A 24,415-nucleotide genomic window follows, 5' to 3' on the forward strand; every position below is an offset into this window, starting at 1 on the left:
TGTCAATAGATTTGGAAGATCGTGAGAGGCAAACTGTTCCAAAGCTTAGTGGCAAAAACCACAAATGAACAGTCTCCCTCTAATTGAAATGAAGCTCTGGAAACATCCAGTGACACTGATTAACCGACGTGGGAGACTTTAAGTTACTATATGGGCAGAACAATTCTGAAGTTTGCATTGTGACCTCATTGTGATGCAATAAAGACAGGCCAACACTGCAAGTAATGTGCTCCCTGCACACTAGAAGAGCGTTGAACAGTCGAACAACAAAGTCACTGACTGAAAACAATTAACGAAGGTTTTGTTGCAAGAACGTTTTTATTTCCATTAGTGCCGAGATCAAGCTCAGAGGCATTTTGCAGCAAAAGACATTTCTCTTGTTCCAGAATCTAAACATTGCTTTGTGTTATCATTATTTTTAAAGGCACCTGCAGTTTACAGATTACAGTTTAATCTCTGACAAAGCACATAACTTGAGTACGACTTGATGTATGGGGAGTGACAGAAATAATAAATAAGGAAAAATGAGGGGTGGTGATGAAACTCTGCCATGAACACAGCCTTCGGTAAGCAGACAGGAGAAGAGCGATGGGCACCTGCACAAACACTCACAAAAAGAGACACACAAACACAGACACAGGCATACTTTGCAGTTGATGAATCTAATTAAATGTGGTTACATGTACAAAACATGATATATATTTCGAAAACGTTAATCAAGCCCAAAAGTCTTACTCAAAAAACAAATATTTACACATAAAACTGGTAAGATGTGGATGTGATATCCTGAAGGAGAAACCGATACCTTTATTTCAGCTATCTGTAAGAGATGTCACTGGAAACACATCATTTCCTGAGCTCTGTGCTGTCTGTTAAAACCGTTACTACAAAAATACAAGTTCAATAGACGATGAATACTGCAAAGAAACTATTGTATATTCAGCATACGACTAACAGAGAATAAGGTGTCATGGGGTATACAGTTTGAGAAAAGAAATGTACAGCAAATAGTCAAACACCTTTAAGAATACAAAATAGTTGAGTCTTTCTTTTCTTTAGTGGGTCAAAAAAACACATCTGATTTTCTCATTGTACACTCTCTGCTTCACCTTCAGTATCTCATTCAACAGTCATCCACCAGATAACCCTCACAGGTCAGAGTGACGATAAAGACGTCCAGAGAGAAACAAAAGGAGACTGATTTAGTTTCAACATAGAAAACAAGTCTAAGAAGTAAAAAAAATCTCACAATTTCAATATATGACAGTTTGTATATTTAGCTTACATATGGAATGCTTAAAATCTAAAATAGCTGTGACGATTTAAAAAGACACTCTGTAAATATCAGAATTTTCTTCATCAATGTAACCTAAACATTGTATTCATTATCCCATCCCAGCACCAACCAGCTTTTATAAATTCTTAATTGCAGACTTGGAAACTGGAAACATCCCAGTTTGAGATGACCTCACACCTGTCTGTCAGCCAATACGGATGTGTTAAAGACCAAAAGTACCAAAATATCTTCCTGCCTGTGGTATACAAACTGTGTACTGTGTAGTTTTGCGGTCAGTGCTGTGCCAGTCCAGTGAATATTTACAAGCACTCTGGAAGCATGCAGAAATAATAACATATGACAGACGATGACACAACTCTGAGCTAAATTCAATCAAACCTGTGCAAGTTGTCGCAACAAGTTTTTCCATTTGAAACAGTTTTTAGTATTAAGTTCTCCTCTTTCCACACAAAAGCAAAACTACTGAAATGTTATTGGGTGACGACGTTAAAGTAATAGTAATCGGTTATTTGCTCTGTCACGGTGAGTTAGATGAGAAGAAAGATACCACTGTCATATCTGTCTGTTAAATATGAAGCCACAGCCAAGAGACAGTTAGCTGAAGATAGCAGGAAGACAGACAGGCAGCTAGCTTGTTTCAGCTAGCTTGTTTCAGCTAGCCAGGTTCAGGAAGTCACTGCGTCCAGCCAAGAAATACTCTGGTACATAACCCCACATAAAACCACAACTTCTTGTTTTTGTGCGGATTATGTTTTTGAGAGAGCTTTAGCAACACGTTCTCAGTCCCAACTCAGCTCTTGGTACCCTTCTAGCTAGTTTTCAACATGTCAATTTCAATACAAACTTCCGTTTTCATAGGAAACAACTTTGTTAGGTTTAGGCAACACAAGTACAATGGAAGCGGCTTAGTGATCACAATTACCGTGATCAAACCCTTATATATATATATATATATAGCTTGGAACAAAATAATTCCGATAAAAATGCTGTTTAAATAATTCATTCTCAGTAATAAAGTAGCCAGCTAAACATTTTCCCAAGTAGAGATTGTAGCTCTATATACTACGTAACCTAACTTCCTCATTTCCTCCCGCCATATCTATGGCCGCGATAAGAGTCATACTTCGATGCATAGAGCGACTGACCAAGACGCAGTATCTGACGAGTTTGGGAGTGAGAACGGGCTTTCGAGGCTCTAGAAAGTGGATATTCTTTACCTTTGGATGGAACCAGCCTGTTTCCCCCTTAGATTCAGCTAAGTTAATGTCTCCATGCTGTAGCTTTGAGTGTAAAAGACAAATATTGGAGTGGAATCATTCTTTTAATTTTCAGTAACTTTCTGAAAAAAAAGTGAATTCACGTATTTTCCAAAATGTTGTACTATTCCTTTAAACTGAATTTAGCCCTGAGAAACATAATACAACGGTACCTTAACAATATTGAAAAATAAAAGAGAAAATACAAAGAGGCAGTTTTTCAACTTAATACAGCATATATTTACCTCATCATCTATGTACAAGGCTTATCAACTTTCGTGATGGATCAAAAACTAAATTTAAAACATCTTAAAGGCTTTATATCACCTATCCAATGAAATGAATAATATTGGCCTATGATATCATATGGAATACAATGACAGAGCACACCCACGATACTTTTTGCAAACACATGGCATGTTTATGTTTTTGTTTGTGCCCTTTGACAAGAGGAACGATAAAACTAAAATAAATAGACATGGCCTGACCCACCTTAGATAAGCAAGTGCCTCTTTCTTTGCCGATAAGTATTCAGTGTTTCATTGCCTGAGAATTTGTCCACAGCTATGTTGAGATAAGTTAATAATAAATGGTGTCAAAACATAATTTTCATTTGAACTGGTGTGGCAAGAGGTCTTTAATACTGAGAGGAATGATTTGAGGAGACTTCCAAACACTTGAGGATCACCTCCCTCTGTGTCTTATCTCAAAGTGTCTCAGACCCAGTACTGGTTCTTTTTCAAGGCCGGGTTCGTTGTCCGACAGTGCTGCAACAACTCCGGGTCTGCGTCTTTGGAGTCCATGTTGGACATGGGGATGTTATTGGCTGGGTCAGTTTTGCGAAAGGTTTCTGCGCTGGCCACCTCTCCGTTTTTAGGCTTGGATGCTGCGGTCTGGACGTCGTGCTTGCCTGTTTTGTTTTTGCGGATCAGGTAGTAGGCCAAGATGGCTGCCAGCAGCACGAGGAGAAGGATTACTAGGATTGGAATGAGAATAGACCAGAAGTTGCTGCGCCTGGAAACATATGGTTTCCCGTTGGAGCTAGAGCCAGAAGATGTTGTTGTGGGGGCATCTCCGTGGGGCCAGTCCATGTTGCCCCGCCAGCGGGGGCTAGCGGAAGTGGACCGAGGGGACCCAGCGCCAGGGAGGTCATTACTGTCCTTCGGTGAGGCGTCTGAGGGAATCCTCAACAGAGTGGCAGGGTAGACCACAGAAGCATTGTAGGGGCCGGTCTGGAAGGAAAGCACACATTCTGCTGGAGGAACCCCATGGGCTTTGAGCAGGAAGCGGGCCTCGTCCTGAGTGACACTGCCTCGTGATCCAGAAGCGCTATTCAGGATTTCCATAGCTACTCGCCCCTCATCCAGCTCCTTCTGGCTGAATGTGTCCACTGGCTGACCTGCACCAGGAGCTCCAGACCTCACAAAGCGAGCCCCGTGGGGCTGTTGGATGACAGTGAACGTTGGGGAGGTTCTGGTCTTGTTTGCCAGGGGAGTTGCATCCAGAAGCTTCCTGTCCAATTGGACAAGAGCACCTTGGGGTAAGAGGGGATCCTGAGCGATGTTGGCCAGAGGCTGGACTGTGATGTTGAGGACAGAGGAGACATTAGCAGCTTTGCTACGGGCTACAAATGCAACACTGTCTCGAGGTGAAGTTGACTTAACGAAGCGGACACTGACTCTGCCTTCTTTGATCTGTGTCTGGGTGAAGGCGGATGTAGGCTGCCGATCTACCATGACAGCTGCATACTTAGGTACACTTGTGATCTTGTAAAGGATGTCCTCCTCAACGGGGCCCCCGGTAGTGGCTCTCAACATCTCCTCAGTCACCAGGGTCTCATCATCGCCTTGCTTCACCTTGATCTCAGGAGCTTTGTCAAGAAACAAGGTGCGAGCAAGGACGCCGATGTGGAGCGTGTGTGGCTCTGTTTGGTGTTCTCCATCTGACACAATGAATTCCATAAAGCCAGCGGCAAGGCTGCCATCGCTGAAGAAGCCCACCTGCCCACGATTGACCATCTCCTGTGTGAACCCAGAGATGGGGTCCATTGTGAGGGAGTCAACCAGTCGGCCGTTGCTAGGGGCTTTGGTCACTTTGAAGTGCACCTCATCTGGCGGACTGTCCTCGTCTTGAGTGTTAAGATGCTTCTGAGACAAAAGGGTCATGGAGCCTTGAAGAACCTCCAAGAGCATGTCTATAGTGACTAGTTCAGGGGAGTCAGAGCCGCGCCGTTTGATTGAGATGTTAAATATCTCCTCCAGGACCACGGCTTCAGCAGGTGGGGCCAAACTCTGACCCTCGGACTTTAGACGGGCTCTGAAAGAGAAGCTGTCAAAGGGAGCCCCTGAGTCATCATGGAGATACTCCAGCATTCCTTGTGTAACATCTTCTTGCATGAAGGATGGGGCATCACGGGGCAGGTCCTGACCACCCAGGGTGATACGACCGTGGTCAGGGAAACGCTTGATCTCAAAAACCACATCCACGTCGTCCCGCTCAACTTCAGGTAAGCTAGCCAGAAGGTTGGAGGCATCAATAATTGAATCATCAATGGCTTTCCTCTGGCCTTGCACAATTTCCAAACCTGAGCAGAAACAATACAAAAATAAATAATTAAGTTTTCAAATATACTTTCTCTTTAGTTTTGGCTGTCTCCTGTCGATATTTAATAATACAGCACAGTACATTTATGCTGTTGGCGCCATAGGAGACACAGACAGAGGAGGGGCGTATTGTTTAAGCAGCAAAAGGAAGCAGAGATAATAAGTCCCGTGATGACTGTCGACTATTCAGGCAATAAGAAGTTATTGTACATATATTGGCCAAAAAATATCTTTACAGCCTTGTTGTGCTCTTGCAAAATACAACTTTCCAACTTGTAGATTTAGATTTTGAGACAATTGACACAGCCATGACCACAAGCTAGATCAGGTCACACGAAGAGAAAAGGCTTTTGTTGAAAAGGTGAAAACGTGTGAAATCTAAATACAAGCTGGAAGCTGTAGTTTGTTCATAGCCTAACGTTAGCTTTTTACTTCTGACGATTGCATTTACGCTTCCCAGAAAGTGATGTTTTTTGTGAAGATTATCTTGCTGAACTAGATGTGTAGCATGAGTATAACAAACCTTTGTTTGCACAGAGGTTAATTTCTACAATAATCCATAATCCAATGGAAAAATCCTATTGGCTTTCTGTCGAGGGGACCAGGGCAACGCTAACGTCCCTGCACCACTCTATCAAGGGTATCACTTACAGCCTTGCAAATGTGCAAATGTACGTATCCTCAAAAACAACTTTATTTACAAAATAAATAAATCTACAGAAATTTAAAGTGAGACTTCACCCAAACTGTACTGTAGCAGGGTAACAAAGTATGAAAGATATAAAAGATAGCATATCAACGCTGTATGAATAAATAAATAATTAAACACAGATCTGACGTGTCTAAAACATGGCTACAGCTGGTGAAAACTGCTGTAGCCTAAACTCTACTGCTATTATTTTAGGTGGAGCCCTCTAATGGGGCTTGGCTTAGCCACTCGTCTCTGCATCTCAACATCTGTGGAAAGTTAAAAACTAAATTCAAGCTGTGTGATGTCTTGGCAGACTCTCCTTAGTGAAAGAGATTTCTATCTCAAGGGATGTCCCGGTTAAATAAAGGTGAGAAACAGTTCATTTAGAAATGTATTTAGATTTGGATGTTAGCTTGTACCTTTGTTCTTCCACAGCTGTGAGGAGATGTTTCTGTGAGCAGCATAGTAAGAGATGGTGATGGGCAGGATGTGACGGACATCAGGGGCTGGTTGGGATGACAGGGTTAGGTCTACGGAGTCCCTCACCACCCAAAAAGGCTCCTCGGGTATCTGGTGCTCATAGTAGACCACTCCTGACTCCAGCTGTGTGTCAGGGGAAACAAAATCAGAAGATGATGAGCCATTCAAAACTCTTAATATCGCAATGTGCAAGTTTTGCCTAATGGAGTGGAAAGTTAGCGAATAAGATGATCCTATAGGGAAAAATAAGATAAAATAAAAATAAAGACAACTAATTCATTTTCTACTACATCAACTAAAGGATTTTATCTTTCAATATCTGGTCAGTATCAGCTTGATTGTCAATGACTATTTATTTGTTTTGACTTGAGTGATTAGGAAGACAAAGACATCTTAGTTCGCTTTAATATTTTCTTTCTCTGTTTTCCTCTGAAATGTGTAAGAACCACAGTAAAATAGGAACTCAAATGACTGCAGCAGTGGTTTGGCTGAGCTGTATACTGGGATCCGGGTTTGAGAACCGGAATGTGATGGCCTGTGTTTGCTCTCTGAGGTCACTCTGTGTCCTAAACTCAATTCTTCTCTTACACACACGCACGCACGCACACACACACACACACACACACACACACACACACACACACACACACACACACACACACACACACACACACACAAGACCACAAGCAACCGAGCGTTCATGCTTGCACACACAAACGCATCGCTGAATAACTCAAATCATCAAATCATGTTTTCAGCTCGACTTAATGTTCGATTTTCTGTCACAATTGAAACAGAGCAGTTTGCAGGGAAAGAATTTATTCTCATGCTCATCCAAGCACAGTCAGATGTCAGCAATGGAAATCAGACAGAAACGAGAGTGAGAACACACTGCTGCCATGGCAGACACACACACACTATGAAGCAATGCGTAAGATCATGTTGTGTAGTTCATAATCCTAAACCAAATCCAGTAAATGCTAAAAATCTCATCGTCATCTTTTTTTAAACATAATCTGGATATTTGGTTATGTAATCTGAGTAAACTGAAATAGAAGTGATTCTTTGCTTCACAGACAATAAGTAAAACAAAATCCACTAAATAAACAAAAGTCTTTGGAAAAAAGAGGGCAAAACTATGATGAAGGATTTTGAAAAGAAATTGGCGTAAACCATTAAAAACCTAAAACCTTTAATCATATTTCAGGACTCTGAGTGCCTGGAATATTCTTTTCTTTTTCTTGCATGTAATCTGACTACTTTAAGGATACTTTGCCAAATGTGGTGTAAGAAATAAAAAAACGTTTCAATAAAGTGTCTATTAAAATCGTCTCCAACCCTGTCCACTACTTTTAGCAGTTTAGACAGAGATTTATTTATTTAACATTAATAAAATAAAATGCAAGACTGCAGTCACACATTCTTAACATACATTAAAAATCATCAAGGGTAAAAACCCAAACCCTTTATCAGCATGGAGGCTCATGCTAATGCTGACCCTAAACGTCACAATGACACAAAGGCATTATGCAATGAGGCCCCCTGCTGGTGAAGAAGAGGAACATGTTGATGCCTCATATAAATGTACAACATGGACTGCAGTTATAGACGGTCTGTAGATGTTCGGTACAAACTTAAATTAAGAAAACATTTTACTTATGGAAAACTACCACAATGTATGTGAAACCATAAGTCGACAAACACTAAACTGTTTAGTGTAGATTGAGTGAACTTTACTATCACGTTTATTGATTTGAATTTTCTACATTAAATAAAAGCCGATGCTGATAAAAAACACACAAAATAAGAGTATCATTCTGAGCAGACCTTTAAAAGTGTTCAGACAAGTCAAGCGCTGTAACCTCAGGAATTTAAATGACTTAATTTGCACCCTGAGGAGAGCGGTGAGATCTTCAGCAGCAGTTTGTGTTGAAAGGAGGATTAGCTGCACTTTTATGCATAAAAGTGGAATTATGTCTTTTCGTATGTCTGTTTGATGGTCTCTGCAGAAGACAACTGGAAAGCCTTGAACAGCTACGTCTGCTTAGTAAAAGAAACCTGCTATTAGTAGGAATGCTAAATGTGAAAGAGGAGAGGATTTATTTAAAAAGAAGGAAATGAGTCATAGTTGCCTTTACAGTGCTCCCTTATGTAACTGATTATTAAAAACAAAATCCATCAAAATATGTTATTTTTTCCTTTGCTCGTCCTGGGATTTCTTTATTCTTTTACATTATTTTTTTTCCGTTTAATCTGTTTTACTTTCTACCGTAACTAAAAATTTATAATAATCATTATAGCGAACGTAGAACATTCATTTCATGAAGGGTGGAGGGGGAAATTAGTTAAATGTCTCCTGAAGGAAATGTATCCTAGAAATACACACATTTAGTGTCGCACACGCACAAAAGTAATTACCTGTGTTTGTGAGAAGCGGGTAATTTCCTCATACTGGTTCCTGTCATTGGCCAGGATCAGTCGTCCCAAACGAGGTGGGCGGATAAGAGAGTAGCTTATCTCATTGCCATCCTCATTGGTCACAGCCCCCAGATTGGCACTCGTGATAGACTGCCTTGTTCCTGTGAAAACACACACACACACACACACAAACACACACACACACACACACACACACACACACACACACACACACACCGTCCTCTGAGTGCTGTGGAAAATGGCCTTGGAAGTGTTGTGGAGCTTGTAAAATGTAACAGAGTCTAGAATTGCCAAAAGCTTTAGTGGTTACAGTAATTCATGCACATTACTGTGCGGAAGAGCTTCCTGATGGGGAGGGTTTCATTCCAAAATGATGTTCGTGCTTTCAAAAATGTGACAACTCATATCCTTTATGACGCGTGAAAGTAAACTTTGTTGAGAATAGAGGTGAGGTTATTGTCCGTGCTGACACTCATGAAGTAGTGTCACTTGTCAAATGTTTCATCTGGAGAAGTTATCCTCTAAAAATACAGTATTTACTAACAACAAAACAACTTCTCTTTGGTGCATTGGAAGAATTTTAGATCAAGCTTAGACTGTAAAAGGAAAAGTAAGCTAAAAGGCACACCGAGTAGGATTTTCCTAAAGACAAGGTATTGACCGACTGGAAGTGTGTGGAGGTGTCTTTATCTACCTCCCTCGGCCTGTATTTCATATCTCTTTTGAATGAAATAAAATGATTGAAATGCAGCCTTGTTGAATTCAATACTCTTCAGGTTTTCCAACCTTCCTTTGTCCGTTATGTCAAGTAGCTTGTCGTGGCTCATTTTAGCAAAGATATTGTGTAACTGATATTAATCAGTGTGTTTCTTCTACTTGTGCTACTTAACCATTGTTTCAGATAAACATAATAAATGTCTTTAAAAGAAAGCAGTGACTGGGCTGAACTATTGACCGCTAATCCGTCACAATCCTCCAATCACTGCTGTCTCCAGGGCTTGAAATCTCAAGGATTTTTTGACATTTTACCTGGAAATACCATGAGCTCCTCCTGCGTTACCATGGTGATGGTGAGAGGCCTGGCTGTGACGACAAATCGGTAGAGAGGAGATGTGTGCTCGCCGTCTGTCACCGTGAAACTGAAACCACCAGACTCCTCACCTGGAGGAGCAGAGGAGTTTGGATGTGACACAACATGCCTCTGGGGGTTTCATAGTTGATCACTGGCAGTGACTAGAACATGATTTACACAATGATGTTGTAATATCAACAGTCCAATATAGAGGCCGACTTATATTCAATATACTAATAAGAAAAAAACAAAAGAAATGTCAGTGGCCTCACCCTCGTGAATGAAGATGACCTCCCCTTTGTTTACGTGAGCCTGTGTGAAATTTAGGATGCCCTCTTCGGACGCCTCTTTCAACGCCACCATACCGCTGGTTGGCACCTCGACGTTGTAAACCAGTTCCTCTGCAACAGTATCGGCGTCCTCAGTGTTCAGCATGCTGGAGGTGATATCAGCTTCCTCACCAGCAAGAACCTGTGGCACATGAGGGGAGAGAGAGAGAGAAAGAAAGAAAGAAAGAAAGAAAGAAAGAAAGAAAGAGAAAAACCGAGATGAAAAGATACCACATATTACCCAGTCGGAGTTATGTTTGGAGGAAGGTAATTCCGGGTAATTCAACGTTATACAAGGGGTCAGGAGTTTATTAGAAAACCAATAGAGATTGCGTTGTGTATAAAAGACATTATGATGCTGTATATTAATGTTGGTCTGAAGCCACTTCAGAAGACACGGAAACAAACAATAAGAAACCAACCAAAAGGAAGAAAACAAATGATTAAAATAAAAAGAAGATAAGTACAAAAGCCACCGTACAAACAGTCACCCCCCCAAAGAAACAATTTAAAAGGTTAATTATTTCTCTGTGGCAGTCAAGGGTGCTCCTGTTATCAGAAGATGGAGCACAGCAGCGCATGCTGAATGACTATCCCTGGGTGGATGAGCTATAATGGACTTCTAATGGTCGGCTGGCTGAAAGGAGCATTAATTGAAAGAAATGGGCCAGATCCCCAGAAAGACATTCTTAAATAGCTGGAATCAGTTGGGAGACTGAGCCGAGGGTGCCCTACAGTAAGAGAGCACATATCGATCCGGAAAGCCGTTCGACCTCTGATACCTCTCTCTCTCTTTCTCAAGACTCAGGATGAAGAGCAAGAAGCCTTCCGGCAGGAGGAAGAGGGGAGCAAATACGAAGGCTTCAGGTGTCAATCACTGAGAGTCAGTTATATTTAGAACATGAGCACACATCATCCATGTATAATTGTCTTATTTGGTGAGTCCAGTTTCTCTCACTAATCTCCTAAACTGGCTCAAGAGTGTGGTCATGAACTTGTGGCATTCACTCGTGTGTTAAAGTAAAAAGTGAAATAAGAACGAAATAATACAGATAAAGCATGAGAGCCAGAGGTTTTACAGCTGTGTTGCATTCTGGTCTACTGAGGGTATTACACCTTAAGAAAAAACAAATATCCCTTTTTATGTAGAATTCTCTAAAGACGAATGCCGCTGCAAGAGTTAAGCTCCTTGAAGAAAACTTAAAAACGTGATGTTGAATTGTAGAAAATGTTGCTGCTGTTATCAAAGCTGTGCTATGATGTCACATTGCCTACATATTCAGTTTTCCATGGACATTTGAAAATGCACCACCAAACCGTAAAAGCAAGCCAGAATACATTATGGTACATTACCTACAGCGATCAAGCGCTTTAGGCAGAGCTTTCTTTGTAATTTCCTGTAATAGCAGCCTAAATACTTAATTTAGTATTTGAGTTTACACTGTAGGCTATGTAATCTAGACATAGATCTGGAAAGTGATGATTTAGTTGAAAGCAATATAGTACCAAGATAGCGAGGAGGGGAATCAAAAATCACATTGGCGGATTTGAATACACATTTGCAGATTCCAGGAGACATCAACCAATCTAAGTACGCATTTAAAGATTCTTTTGCACATTAACAAATCTGATTACACACACACACAGATTGAGAAACAGTTACACAGCTCTCCACGACATTTGCATATGGTAATGCTTCGATTATGGGCCCCATAGATGTTGGCGCTAGTTTTCCATTCTTGACCAAAGTGGTGGTCTGAAAGACACCCCTCCACTTTCAAAAGTGAGCTATATTCTCTTTATTCCGGAGTTGTCGTGAAACCAACACAATTGCCGTCTCTTTCGGTCCTCTGTGTCATCCCTGGTATTTTAAACCCATCTAGACTGTTTCAGTACAACAATTGTGTATAATTTAGTTTCCCCTGCTGCTCCTCCGATTTAGTTTGACACTCCATCAAAGATCTATCACGGTGACGCAGCATCAACAGTTCAAAGCCAGAATCCACCGTATCACACTTTGTTTTTTGTTGCTGGTGGTTTGTGCCTTTGTTCCTTTTGAAATGGTAACTTTTATGACTGCTGATGACTCTACAGACAAGAAGGGCTGTTTTATAACAGAATTTCTGCTGCTGCGTGGTCTTGTACTGCGCCTGCAGAGGTAATTTAAACGTGTGTGCATGCTGAGTTTGTATACAAAAGACTCATGTAACATAGACAATATGCGAACCACTTACACTCTGTGGCCTCTGGTTGGATGTAGCAGTAAATCGGCTGCATGGCTTTCCAGCAAAAAATAGGATGAGGATATTCAAATGTGACTATTGTGTACACGCTTGTTCACACAGGATGAGCACTGATACCCAGGTTAAAGTATGTCGAGAGGTCTAAGTTAACCAGACTAAATCTGGTTGAAAGGTACATTTTTAGACGCCTAAATTACATGTATCAGTTGTTTCATCATGATTTAAACGACTGTAATTGAATGTGTATTTAGCCCTGTTTCACACTGACGATAGTCATTTACCGTAAATGCTTACTGGGCCATCTTGTGTGCCAGGGTGTGGAGAGCAGAGGCGCTGATGTTTTGGAGGTAAAGCAGCTACATTTGGGATTATCCCTGGACCGTCAGCTTGGAGGGGATTGAGGCCTGCTGTTCGTATTTCCAGACAGCTGGGACCCCAGCTATGACCTCCTAGAGTGCATCACCTGTATCTAAAGAGTTTTGCTGGAATTTGTGAAAGATTGATACCAGATGTCAGCAGCTCAGCCCGCGGTTCCACTGGAGCTGCTGCACATGAGATACCCGCAGAGACTTGTTACCTCTGGGAACAATAACCTTTCATGTGTCAGACACTTCCATGACAGAATGGGGGTAACCTGTGTCGATGAGCTCGGTATAGGCGGCGTTTTATCTTCAGAGGAAGAGAATCAAGTCATCCTACTGCATCACTTACAGCCACCGATAGTTTACAAGGTTATTTTGTAGAACTGACAACAGCAACACAACAGCCTACATTAACAAACAGGGTAGCATTTTATCCACTCTGTTGTTGAAGCCTGCTGAGAACCTGTGATATCAGGCCTTGGAGAATTCCTACATCCTCGAGGCAGTTTACATCTCAGGGTGCAGAAACCGATAGTTTGTCTGGGAGCACACCCGGGAGACTGAACACAAACAATTCAGCTCATTTCCAGGGAGTCAGATGTCGACACTTTGTCAGGCCGCTCGACGTCTGAAACCAACACACAAGGCACCCTTTAGTGTCTGTGTGGGACGACAATTTGAACCCATCCACCTCATTATTAGACGATCAGAGAAAGTGCTCTGGGAGTGTGATGACGTAATATAAAGAATGAAAGAAGGGGATGTGTCAAAAAAATGCAGGACTTTCGGGTTTTTTGTGTCCCAAAGTTAAGTAAGTGAATTTTGTGATGCATTTTCTGTACTTATGTTACATTGTTTAGGTTCTACTTAGTTTGCATACTCATTTTAAGCCCAACCATGATGTTTTTCTTAAACCTACCTAAGTGTCTTTTTTTGGCAAAACTTAAGCAAGTGTTTTTGTTTACTGTAACCACGCACTGGGCTACCCAGTGCAATAGAATGTGATGCCAAGGGGTCTGACAAAGCGTCAATAAGTGACGAGTCGCAATGAGAATGTGTTGAACAATTGAAGCCAAATCTGGACTCATGGGACAGAACACCCACTATTGCACCATAAACAAGACGGATGCTTTCCCTTCCCTCTGTCTTATCCTTCCTCCTTATTGAGAGAGATGTGAGAAGGTGATATGATATGCAGAGATGACTTAGCTGATAACTGTGTCACCCACCTGGCCAATTTCTCAGCATTAAGGAGCATCATTCTAACTAACTAACAGAGCAGAAGCTGTAGAAGACTGAGGGCGGGAACAATCTCCTTTCAAGAGGCAACAGAAAATATGTTCTTCATTTCAAGAAACTTATAACACCACAGCGTCAAGACAACAGCTTCTAGTCACCTCTACCATGGTTACATTTGTTTAAGAGTACAAATATGATCACAAACTTAATCAGGTTCTCTGTCAGATTCCTGGAAGAGAATAACTTAAAACAAGTCTGAAAAGCAGTTTGCCGCCGTCACGTCACCATTTCCTTTGACCACACTCAGCGTCCCCGCTGGGAGTGGTTGGGTGTGGTCAGAGGTGTGCTCTGTAGCACCTGCAACCACTTCCAGCCGTGATGTCAAGAGACCCTGAAGAGCACCTGTACATCACCGCAGGAGGGTGAGAAGTCAAACCACTGGGGGTTTGTCAAAACAAGACGTTGAGGTGTTACAGTAAGTTTCTCTTTTTGTAATATTCAAGGAATTCTGCAATTTGTTCCGGGTATATGACATCAAAAAGCAACATTTTCCAGGTCAGCACTTATAAGCCCTAATAAGTTCTGGGTATGTACTTATAGCATATAAGTACATAACCAGAACTCCATTTGGTGAGAAGTACGAGTTAGAAATAGCAGCTCGGGAGAAGCTCTCAATCTAATTGTAATGAACAGAATCCAATACTATTCTCTTCTTCTATCTTAGTATAAAGGAACGCTCTGTCTACCACAGGCACTTTCAATGAGCAGTTAATGACTTAAGTTTCTGAAGAATGCACAACAGCCTAAACAAGAGAGACTTCCGTTTAGAATTTTTCCGTTTAGAGCATGTGGCAAATGACATCTATTTCTATCTTTGAATCGCTTTTGTGCAAATAATTTGTCAAAAGTTAATTTACATTGACGCTTAAGGCAAACAAATATACCAAACAGCGCATGGAAGTTGAAAACGCCAGCAAAGTTACATCATAAGGCCTTTGACTGCTTTTGTAGCCTTCTGCTATTACAAATGACTTTTCATTTATAATAAATTATGCATTTCTTTTTTTGCAGAAAACATGATGAATATGTCTGAGCAGCTGATGATGACGAGGCAGTGCTTTCTCATAGCTCTTTTTGACACAAATGATGACACTGGTTTGTGATGTACATGCTGAGAAGGATGATAATCACCATGTAGGCAACACTGCCGACATTAACTATTAACTGAAATGCAACTTCCACTGGAAGAAATATGAAAACTTGGTCGAAGGACAGTCAGGTCTGTAGTCATTGAGCTAAAACACTGATACTGATACTGTGCTAGTGGGAATTTAGTAATGTTCTTCTGTTGTTTGTTTCATGGTGGTTGTGAATTTTTGTTTGGTTTCTTCGTTTTCGGATGTTCCGTGTTTTATTGTATCAGCTTTTAAGGAAGCCTAACGTTTTGATACAACTGATCTTTTATCTCTGTAACCTGCGCAGCACTCCGCCCAGGGATACAGATGAAAATGAGCTTTTAGCCGTATCTGGTTCAATGCATGTTTTGCACACTGTTCTTAACCAATAAACAAACAAATAAACAAAACGGTTCCTAAACAGAAAAACCAAAGACAGCCTTCTTAAATAATACAAATGTTTCAATATTTTACAGTACCCTAGTTTCAAGTATCTGTCTACAAATTCTGATTATATATTTTTTAAAGTGCAAAACCCATCCCCGGCACTAGATGGCCCCATCAGCCTACTCTACACTCCAGTAAGGCACCAAGCAATCTAGGCCAGCTAATCTGAAAATGGCCTTGCAAATTGATGGTTTATATAACAATCAATGCATTTAGCACCAAGGAGGATGGGCTGCAAATTCAATTTGATTGGACACAATGGCTGATATTTCATTTGGAGGCAGTAATGAAGGAGCTGCCATAGGCGAATGACTTCGTTGGCTGATGACTCAACAGGATACCACCATGTTTTAAATGTTGGAGACTCTGAAGGGGCGCCAGATGTCTGAAGCTGGGTCCCACACTGCCTGGGCATCCGAAATACAGGCTGAATTTGGAAGTACAGGGGACACCAGAGTGTTTTCTAACTCTATACTGGGGAGTGGGGAAGTAAAGGCAACAACAAGACAGACAATGGTTTATCAATGGAGCTACATATACAATATATATAGTCAGACAGACAGACAGACAGATATCTAGATACAGAGACAGAGCCAGCTATTTTGCACAACTAGCGCAACCTTTTTGAGATACAGTAAAGTCAAGTAGAACCAGACATATAGAGACGAGTGTAAACCCTAATCGAGACCAGCTGCATCCTACAGACCGGGCCAACTGGGATCAGCGGTGAGCTTCAACAGAGCCCGATCACGACCATGTTCGTCATCATGTCTGATCATCTGCTGCAGAGGTCACTACAGACACACACACACACGCACACACACACACACACACACACACTTCCTGCTTTAAATCAAGCCAAGTGCCGCTTGCTGGGCCAGCCCCGGCTCTGTGCGGGGAGACGTCCACATATCATTATGTTACATTCTGCAGCCGCAGCCGAGGAGGCGCAGGGATTGGATGCCGCCCTCGCTCTGCCAGAAAGCCGTGGTCTCGTCGACCATCTTGGTTTTCCAAAAATATGGGTTGCCAGGGAGACGCGGAGCCGCAGGCAGAGCAGGGAGGGCTGAATGACACAGTCGGTTTCCAGTTCTGTGAGCTGATTACTGCTGGCTTTTTCCAACCGCCTGCCTACTCTTACAGCACAATCTACTTCATTGATCCTTCAAAACTTTTTCATCTCTCATGGCTGAGTCAGTAAGAAAGCGTGTCCCAAACTACTGTATATGAGAATTACATAAAGGTGTTGTTGAATGAACGTCTGCCTTTTTGCGTCAAAGGTTAATAGTTGTGGTGACATTATTTACGGATGGAGTGTTATTAGTTAGAGAGGAAATATAAGTGAGATCCACAATGAAGGAAATTAAACAGTGCAGTGTGACACTTGAAGGCTATTGGAAATCAAGATTATGGCAAAAAATTATTTCACATAATTTATTATTTTAGAAACATTTGAATTCTCTTTGGATCAACTTGATGTGTTTTATGTATTATTGTCTCTGTAATTCCACTTTGGGGGAGTGACAGATTGAGCATTTTGACAGAGCTTTCATTGTGGACTTGTTTTGAACCATTTATCACCCTGCGTGCGTTGGATGGTTAACCACTGCTGTCACCAGTCATCAACCCATTGATATAAAGTGTGGTTTCCACTTTTAAACTGACAGATCCCACAAGGGATGACACCTCGTCTATTTTCAGTAAATATGCAGTTTGGAGTCAATCTATTAATTCCAACATACTTCTAAATCAAAGGTGCACCATCTTTTTCTCGCGAGCCAATCATAGGAGACTGGGCTTTTTTGGGAGGTGGGCTTAAAGAGACAGGCGCTAAAATAGAGCGTACAGGTATATTCAAGAAAAATGATGTGTTTTTTGAATATTAAGGCATATAAACATGCTCAATAGGAAACCAAAAACACGATGAACCTGAAAATGAGAGTTAACATAAACAGATGTGTTTTACTTGACTATGGTAATTAGGGATGGGCAATAATACAAGTCAGATTGAAGTCCCGTTGTGATAAATAAAACTCCTCAGTTAGAGTGGTACACAGTTATACTGTGGGAAAAGACAACAATGAATCAGAAGATATTAACTAAAGCCAAATACAGACTGAAATACGTTTCCAAATTAGACATATTTAATTTTAAAACATCGTTATTTTTATGAAAGTTGAAAGTATGTAGTTTTGAATATTTGAGGTGCATGGATACTGTAAAGTAGTTTGATAACAATACTAAGTTCCCTCCGTTCCAGTGCAAATTAAAATGCATACGGATGCTTTATAAGACAGCACTGAGTGCTTTCAGTGAATCACTGTCTTCTTGTACTTATGTGGCGTACATGATTCATTTGCAACATTTTGGAGCAGTCAAGCTAAGAATATGCTAATTCACTTCTACTTCATGGCTGTTTATAAAAAAAACAATACGCTGTGGAGGCCACTGCTGTACTGGTGCAGCGTGCGTCATCGTCTGTGAGGACAGTAGCCTTCAGCGTCTGAGTAAAATTCCCTGCATTCACTGTACTTGCAGCATGAAGTGAATTTAACTCTCACTTCATACAGGATTCATGACAGTGGGCTGTAACCGCAGTTCAAGCTATAGATGTTAGAAAGTTCATTCAGAGTTCAGAGTTCATAACGATTTTATATCAGTTTGAGCCTTAAATGGAAAGAGCTCCTTCAAACAAAAGGCTTTTTGATTGTTTGCATATCTTGTGATTTCTAAATTGGCAGAAAAACACTAAATTCATCAATTTTGTCTGAGAATAAATGTAAATAAAGATGAAGCGCAAAGCGGTAAAAGGCTTAAAGCACTATGAGGTAGTATATTTTAAATAAATCAAGCTCTTTTCAACAAGACAGATTCTCATTACCAATATAAAGCTATTTATCTGCCATTTTCTCAAATTTTGTGTGGGTTGGGCATCGGACTAATCATGCAAAGTCTGGAACGGGTGGTAACACCTGCAGCCTTTCAATCACATGCACGAGTTGGACTAGTTCTTCTTTCCAGAATATTTACAAAGGTAAAATATAAGCAAATAAAAACAAGAGGTAACGTGAAATAAACTTGAACTGACATAAACCCGAAGGAAGCGAGATCTTTTTCCACGGTTTCTTAATATAAAGTACTCCCTTGTTTTGAAAGGTCGCAATAACTTTGCTGCCCTTACACAAAGTGACGCTTGTGGCCAGCTTGAATTCTCATCAGTTGAAATGTACTATAGGAAAATAAAAAGTATCCAACAAACTAAAAGTTTACTTTTTTATAAGATTTTCCTACAGCAGCAACGTTTACCGTGGAGCATGCTGGAGGACAGCTCAAAGTAACAGCAAATGCACTTTCAAAAAGCAAAACATTACCTCCACTCCTGTGTTACGTGTCAGTTTTGGCGGCTCGTCGTTGACTGGTGTGACAGTCACCGAGATGGTGACAGGGAGGCTCCGGCGCTCAATCTCATAAGCCGAGGCAGAGAGTGTAAAACTGTCCTCCTTGCTCTCGGTGCCGTCATGCATGTAGTAGACGTGTCCAAGTTTCAGCTGGGGAAGATAAAAAAAAAAGATCCAGTTGTCACTCCACTCTGAATCAGACCTGAATGGTAGGAAACGACATGACATAGGCAGAGGCTGGGCGGGCCTGCTTTAGAGAAACCACAAAGCCATCATTCCCTGGTTTACCTGAAGAAACCCAAATTCATGACATTGTTTCCATCTCAAATTCTTAAATTCTCAATTCTTTGGTGCATAATATCTTCTCAAATAGCCGTCTGTCCCCTGACACAGGGAACTCAAATCATTTTACTCATAATAGTACTTTGACTAACTATCTGGTGTGCTACTCAGCCTGTGAAAACATAATGTTTAATGTCTTTTGTGGCTCTGGGGGATCTTATTATTTCAGCTGAGGTTTGGAGACTACAAATGTTATAAACATTTTAAACAGAAAAACTGCGTTACAAAGTGGAGTTTGAGACGTGGGTGCTTACTAGACAGGCAGAATCTAACAATAATATGCCGTTGGGACTAAAACCCTGAATATTTTATAATTATGTCTCTTGTTAGTCCACTAACTTTACACAAAGCAGAAAATTCCCATTAATATCACTTTAAAGCAAAAGTTGATTTACTCAAATTGTTAACTGGCTTGATCTTTATCTTTTAGGTTATTCCAACTGTGAGAATCATCCATTTCATTTAGAATAACAACACAGGAATACCCAACTTGCGGATAATGTGAGACGGTACGTAAATACTGTATGGTTTGTCATTTTCTTGCCGAGAGTTAGCCAAGAGACAACCAGCCTAGCTTAGCATAAAGATTAGTCTTTTCTTGCCCAGTTTTTCAAACTTCAGGGGTGCTGGTTGGTGGATTTCTCTTTGGACCAGCCCGCTCTCACCATATGGTCTATGAATGACACGACAATGTGTCAGTTAGCATACAATGACAACGCCATTCTTGCTTTTATGCATGTCATTTTACGTCATGTAGTCTGCAACCTCTGCAATATAAATGCATACGCGTGAATATGCTACGCTCAGAGCAAGTGACGTAGTATGGAAAGTGAGAAAGACTAATTATGATGGTGGGAGGAAAAGACTGTAATGCAATGCTATTTATATGCCTTCCCTTGGTTGTTTGGACAGAGACAGCTGTTTCAGCCTGCTTATAGTCTTTGTGCTAAGCTAAGCTAACTGTCTCCTGACTCTCGCCTAGTATTTAACAGGCAGATGCCAAATTGTCAAACAATTCCTCTCTTTGTTTTTAGGAGATGAGAAAACATAATACCGTTTATGTTCTAACAGATCTTTATTTCTGTACAGTAAACACAATATCCTTTGTTGCCCTAAACAGATAATATATGTTTTCAAAGTTTTGAGATAAAGGCTATAATCAGGTCTTAGTGTCTGACAGCAGCACATGAACAAGGAGAATCTCCCATGACAAAACCTTGAGGGGAACCAGATGCACAAAAGAATTAGTCATCCTGTGTCAAGTGAGCTAGACGGAAAACAGCACCTGCGGCCGAGCCAAGTCAACTCAGTTGACTTTCTGCATACAGAAGAGAAATCCCAGCACCCAGCACCCTGAGTTCTTGTTTCTCAATCCTGTAGTCCTATCTGGATCAAATAATCTGTATGTAACATGTAACATTTTAATCTGACAAATGTACAGAGACTCCGGATACATCTCCGCAAAGAGGACAGTTGGAACTTTGTCTTGACAAAAGCCAGTAAGCTGCTGTGAATTTGAGGGACCCGCTTCAGAGAGCAGGAAGTGCCAAATGGATCCCATATGACGGGCATCCTTCTGGAATAACAACCCCCATCATCATTACTGATCGGGGAAAGTCAGCGAGACAATCAGTCTGCTTGCTGGGACAATAAACAGTGGGTGGCTGTTAGACATGTGGCCTTTGGATTTACTTAGAGGCTGATGCACGGTGTTGACATATTTGTTTTCCACTTTTGATTGATGTAAAAGGTTCTGTGTGTCTACTGTATTTTTAAAAAAGAGGAATATAAACCGCAGAGGACCGAAAACATTTTGTACTTTGCGAAAATTAAAGTTGCATGTGAGGACTTTAATAGCTTTCCACAGATGGAAGACCTAATTGAGACCCGATGGAGAGCTGAACCTGATTAAAGCGAAGGTGTATCGGAGCAAAATGTTTCAGATTTTTGTTGGATCCCACTCAACATTGCATATGTTACTGAATGTGTTCATGACTTGATTGTTCAAAGCAGGAGTAAATCATAGTGAGTGCTGTGGGATAGAAAAAAACTTTGTCTGACACAGATTCCACGCTAATGTGACACATCTGGACCACATGGCACATACAGCGAGTAGAGTGACTAACATTCATGTGGTTGGTGTTCATGTAGACACTCTCGAACACTCTCAGTTTTTCTCACTGAACAGCCACGATGTTACTGCACACTTACATAACCTCAGTGAACTACCCAAGCTAGTGACTTTATCGCAAAATGATAACACACACCAGTTAGTCCCGTGTCCAAACAGCATTAAACCTAGGGGGAAATAAACCCGTCAACACAAAAAAAGCGCGCACACACACACACACAACTTTAATTTTGAAACAATTACGGTCTGCTTTAAATGCTCCACTGACTGAGGATTGGACATTTATTCTTCAATGTGGTACTCATTTGGGAGAACGGACTGCGTTCCATTCTCTGAGTCTAACATTAAAAGAAAACAGAAAAACACATTTAGCAAACAGTCTCTGTGACAGTTCCGTAGTGGCATTTGATATCTATGTTCACTTTTGCCCCTCCGCTGCCAATGAAACCGTTGCTACGCAGTGGACCCATTTGAGTTGCACATTGGGTTCTTTGAGAGACACTGTGAGCGAGTCTGGCAGTAGCAAAGCGCGGGACGCCAGCGTGCACTCATATATTATTATAGGAATATACCGGGCCAGTTTATTTTGGCTCCAGGCGGTCCAAAGGCATCGTCAGTTTTTCCACAATGCTTCAGCAAAGTAGAGAGGAGTAGAGGGAGACCGGGGATAGATGCAGAAGCTATAAGACACGTGTCTAACTAGCTCCAGTAAACTATGTGGTCCATTCAGAATGCATGAGTTTTTTTTCAATGATCACTACACTCATGCATTTTTTATATTTTCCTAAAGCTGGGGCCTCCAAACCACACGGAGAGCGACCAGATAGCTGTGCTGCAGCAGCTTCACGTGTCTCTCTCCACTTTCTGTCTGTTACAACAAATCCAAAACAGCACTGAGAAGTAACCGGGGGGAGGTTTAATGGTGAAGCCTTGCTGTGGTAATCCTGCTGAACAGCCACCGTGATCTAGTCGAGAGAGGGAGATGCTGTACTCCCTGGAGTTATTAAGAGTGGATGAAATGTGGATTATTACGTTTTTTGGGGGTGTTCTGGAAAGATTTTGGTCCCAGACTGACAAAAATATAAGAATCTCCACATTTCCACGATTCATGTCCTTTGACTAATTAATCAAATCACTCAATCCCTAAAAATTGTAGCTAGAGGCAATGCCTGTTGTACACACAATTTGGTGAAACCAACCATTTGGTAAATAAAAAGCTCTGTGTTTTATTTTACAACACAATTTCTCTATTGAAGGAGTAATTTCTGAAGATGCTGGTATGTCGAAAATATCCCCCACAAATGTAATAGATTTATGTAAAATAATACATGCATGCACAAAAAATAGTGTGCTTAAAAAATATACATAAAAATAAGAAGAGCTGGATCAATGACCTTCCTCATTATAGCGATGAACCAAGCCAACAACATAGCATAGCATAGCATGCTACCATATTGGCGAGCAATGAAACTTAACTTGATTGTTGATTTATAAACTTTGAGAGTTAGTGAGGGAAGTGATCAGACAAAAGTTTGAACCTAAGGTGCAAGAGAAAAATACAGTGTTGTTTGAATGAGGAGCCAGGGAGATGCGATTGTTTGGAGATCGTTGGGGACATTTTTTGTTGGAATATGTATCTGAAGTCCTAATTTCTCTGTTTCTCTCATCATATCATTACATACCTCTTCCCATGTAAAGTCAGTCAGTTCGTCTCCATCAAGGTAACGGATCTCCCCGTGCTGTGGTGCCTCTTCCACAAGAAAGACGATGTTTGCTGAGGTGTAAAAGGGATGTGAGATGTTAAGAATCTCGGCATTAATTGCCCTGTTGAGGCCTTCCTTCACTGTAAAGTTGAAGGTCTGGATGGGGATGAGCTGGGGCACGATGTTCACAGAGATGTGCAGGTCCTCCACTGAAGTAAAACCATTGCTGACGTCAACTGTGAAGGCGTCATTGCCCTGAATGAGATGGATGTTCAAATAAGTTATTGATATACCAAAAATAGACTTTGTGCCTTAGATCCATCAGAGGCTGAGGTTGTTTTTGTCTGATTTCACTATCGGCGTGAATATGAAAAAGAACAAGCTGCCACATCTGATTTACTATGCAACAGCAGAATAAATGATATGACAATAAACCTGGATGGATGCAGACACATAGAGAATGCGTCCCTGATCAATGTCCTCTTGAGTGAAGGAGTGAATGTAGTCGAGGACAGGCGAGGCTGTGCTGTCCGAGCTGTTTGTGAGTTTGACCACGTGGCCGAGACGAGGAGGCTTCTTAATGGTAAACACCATTTCTGTCGGAAGAATATCAGCTTGATCCACCTAAAAAGCAAAAGTTCGTACAGTTAATTTATAATCTAATCTCTAAATATTTCATGTCTTTTTTTGTATAATGACCATCTAAAAGTGATTTGTGTGAAGTGCAAAGATTAAGCTTTCTGGTGAAAATGCAGCATACATACTAAAATTGTTTGACTTTTTAAGTGTGGTGCTGATAGTCGCTGCTGTCCCCCAACACAATGCATCATGGAAATAGAGGAACTAATCACAGCTGACAAAAATGCCAGAAGGACAACTACACCAGTTAGTATAACAAATCAACAATAATAAAACAAAAGTTTTCATTTGGCCGTGGTGTTTCAAATAGACATCTGGAGTTGGATAGCTTTTATTACTTCCTTTTAGTACAGGAACAGTATTTAAGTTAATATTAGTGCACTACATTAATTTGTTGTATATTATTTATCAATATACTGTAAACTTCAGTGCACTTAATACCTGATGGTGAAAGTAGAGCATATAGTATCTAACTAGAACACTGTGACTGTATGAAACTTTAAAATAATATATTTTTTGACATTTGGTAACATTTAAAGTCATGCTGGAGATTTACACGCAGGCAGATC

General features: G+C 41.0%; 1 protein-coding gene across 1 annotated transcript in view; it reads right to left on the reverse strand.

Moving 5' to 3' along the window:
• Positions 1-312: 312 nt before the first annotated feature.
• Positions 313-24,415, reverse strand: part of cspg4 (chondroitin sulfate proteoglycan 4) — a gene marked incomplete at its 5' end in the record, with an annotated part of 67,002 nt that continues 42,899 nt past the window's right edge. The window contains 8 exons of the mRNA XM_079162447.1: positions 313-5,137; positions 6,267-6,450; positions 8,746-8,906; positions 9,796-9,927; positions 10,111-10,309; positions 19,005-19,181; positions 23,187-23,462; positions 23,643-23,831. Of these exons, the coding sequence (XP_079018573.1) occupies positions 3,270-5,137; positions 6,267-6,450; positions 8,746-8,906; positions 9,796-9,927; positions 10,111-10,309; positions 19,005-19,181; positions 23,187-23,462; positions 23,643-23,831 (3,186 nt within the window). The 3' untranslated portion in view covers positions 313-3,269. The remainder of the gene's footprint in view (positions 5,138-6,266; positions 6,451-8,745; positions 8,907-9,795; positions 9,928-10,110; positions 10,310-19,004; positions 19,182-23,186; positions 23,463-23,642; positions 23,832-24,415) is intronic.

Source organism: Pholis gunnellus (genome assembly GCF_910591455.1).
Source record: "Pholis gunnellus genome assembly, chromosome: 7".
NCBI classification, from domain to species: Eukaryota; Metazoa; Chordata; class Actinopteri; order Perciformes; family Pholidae; genus Pholis; species Pholis gunnellus.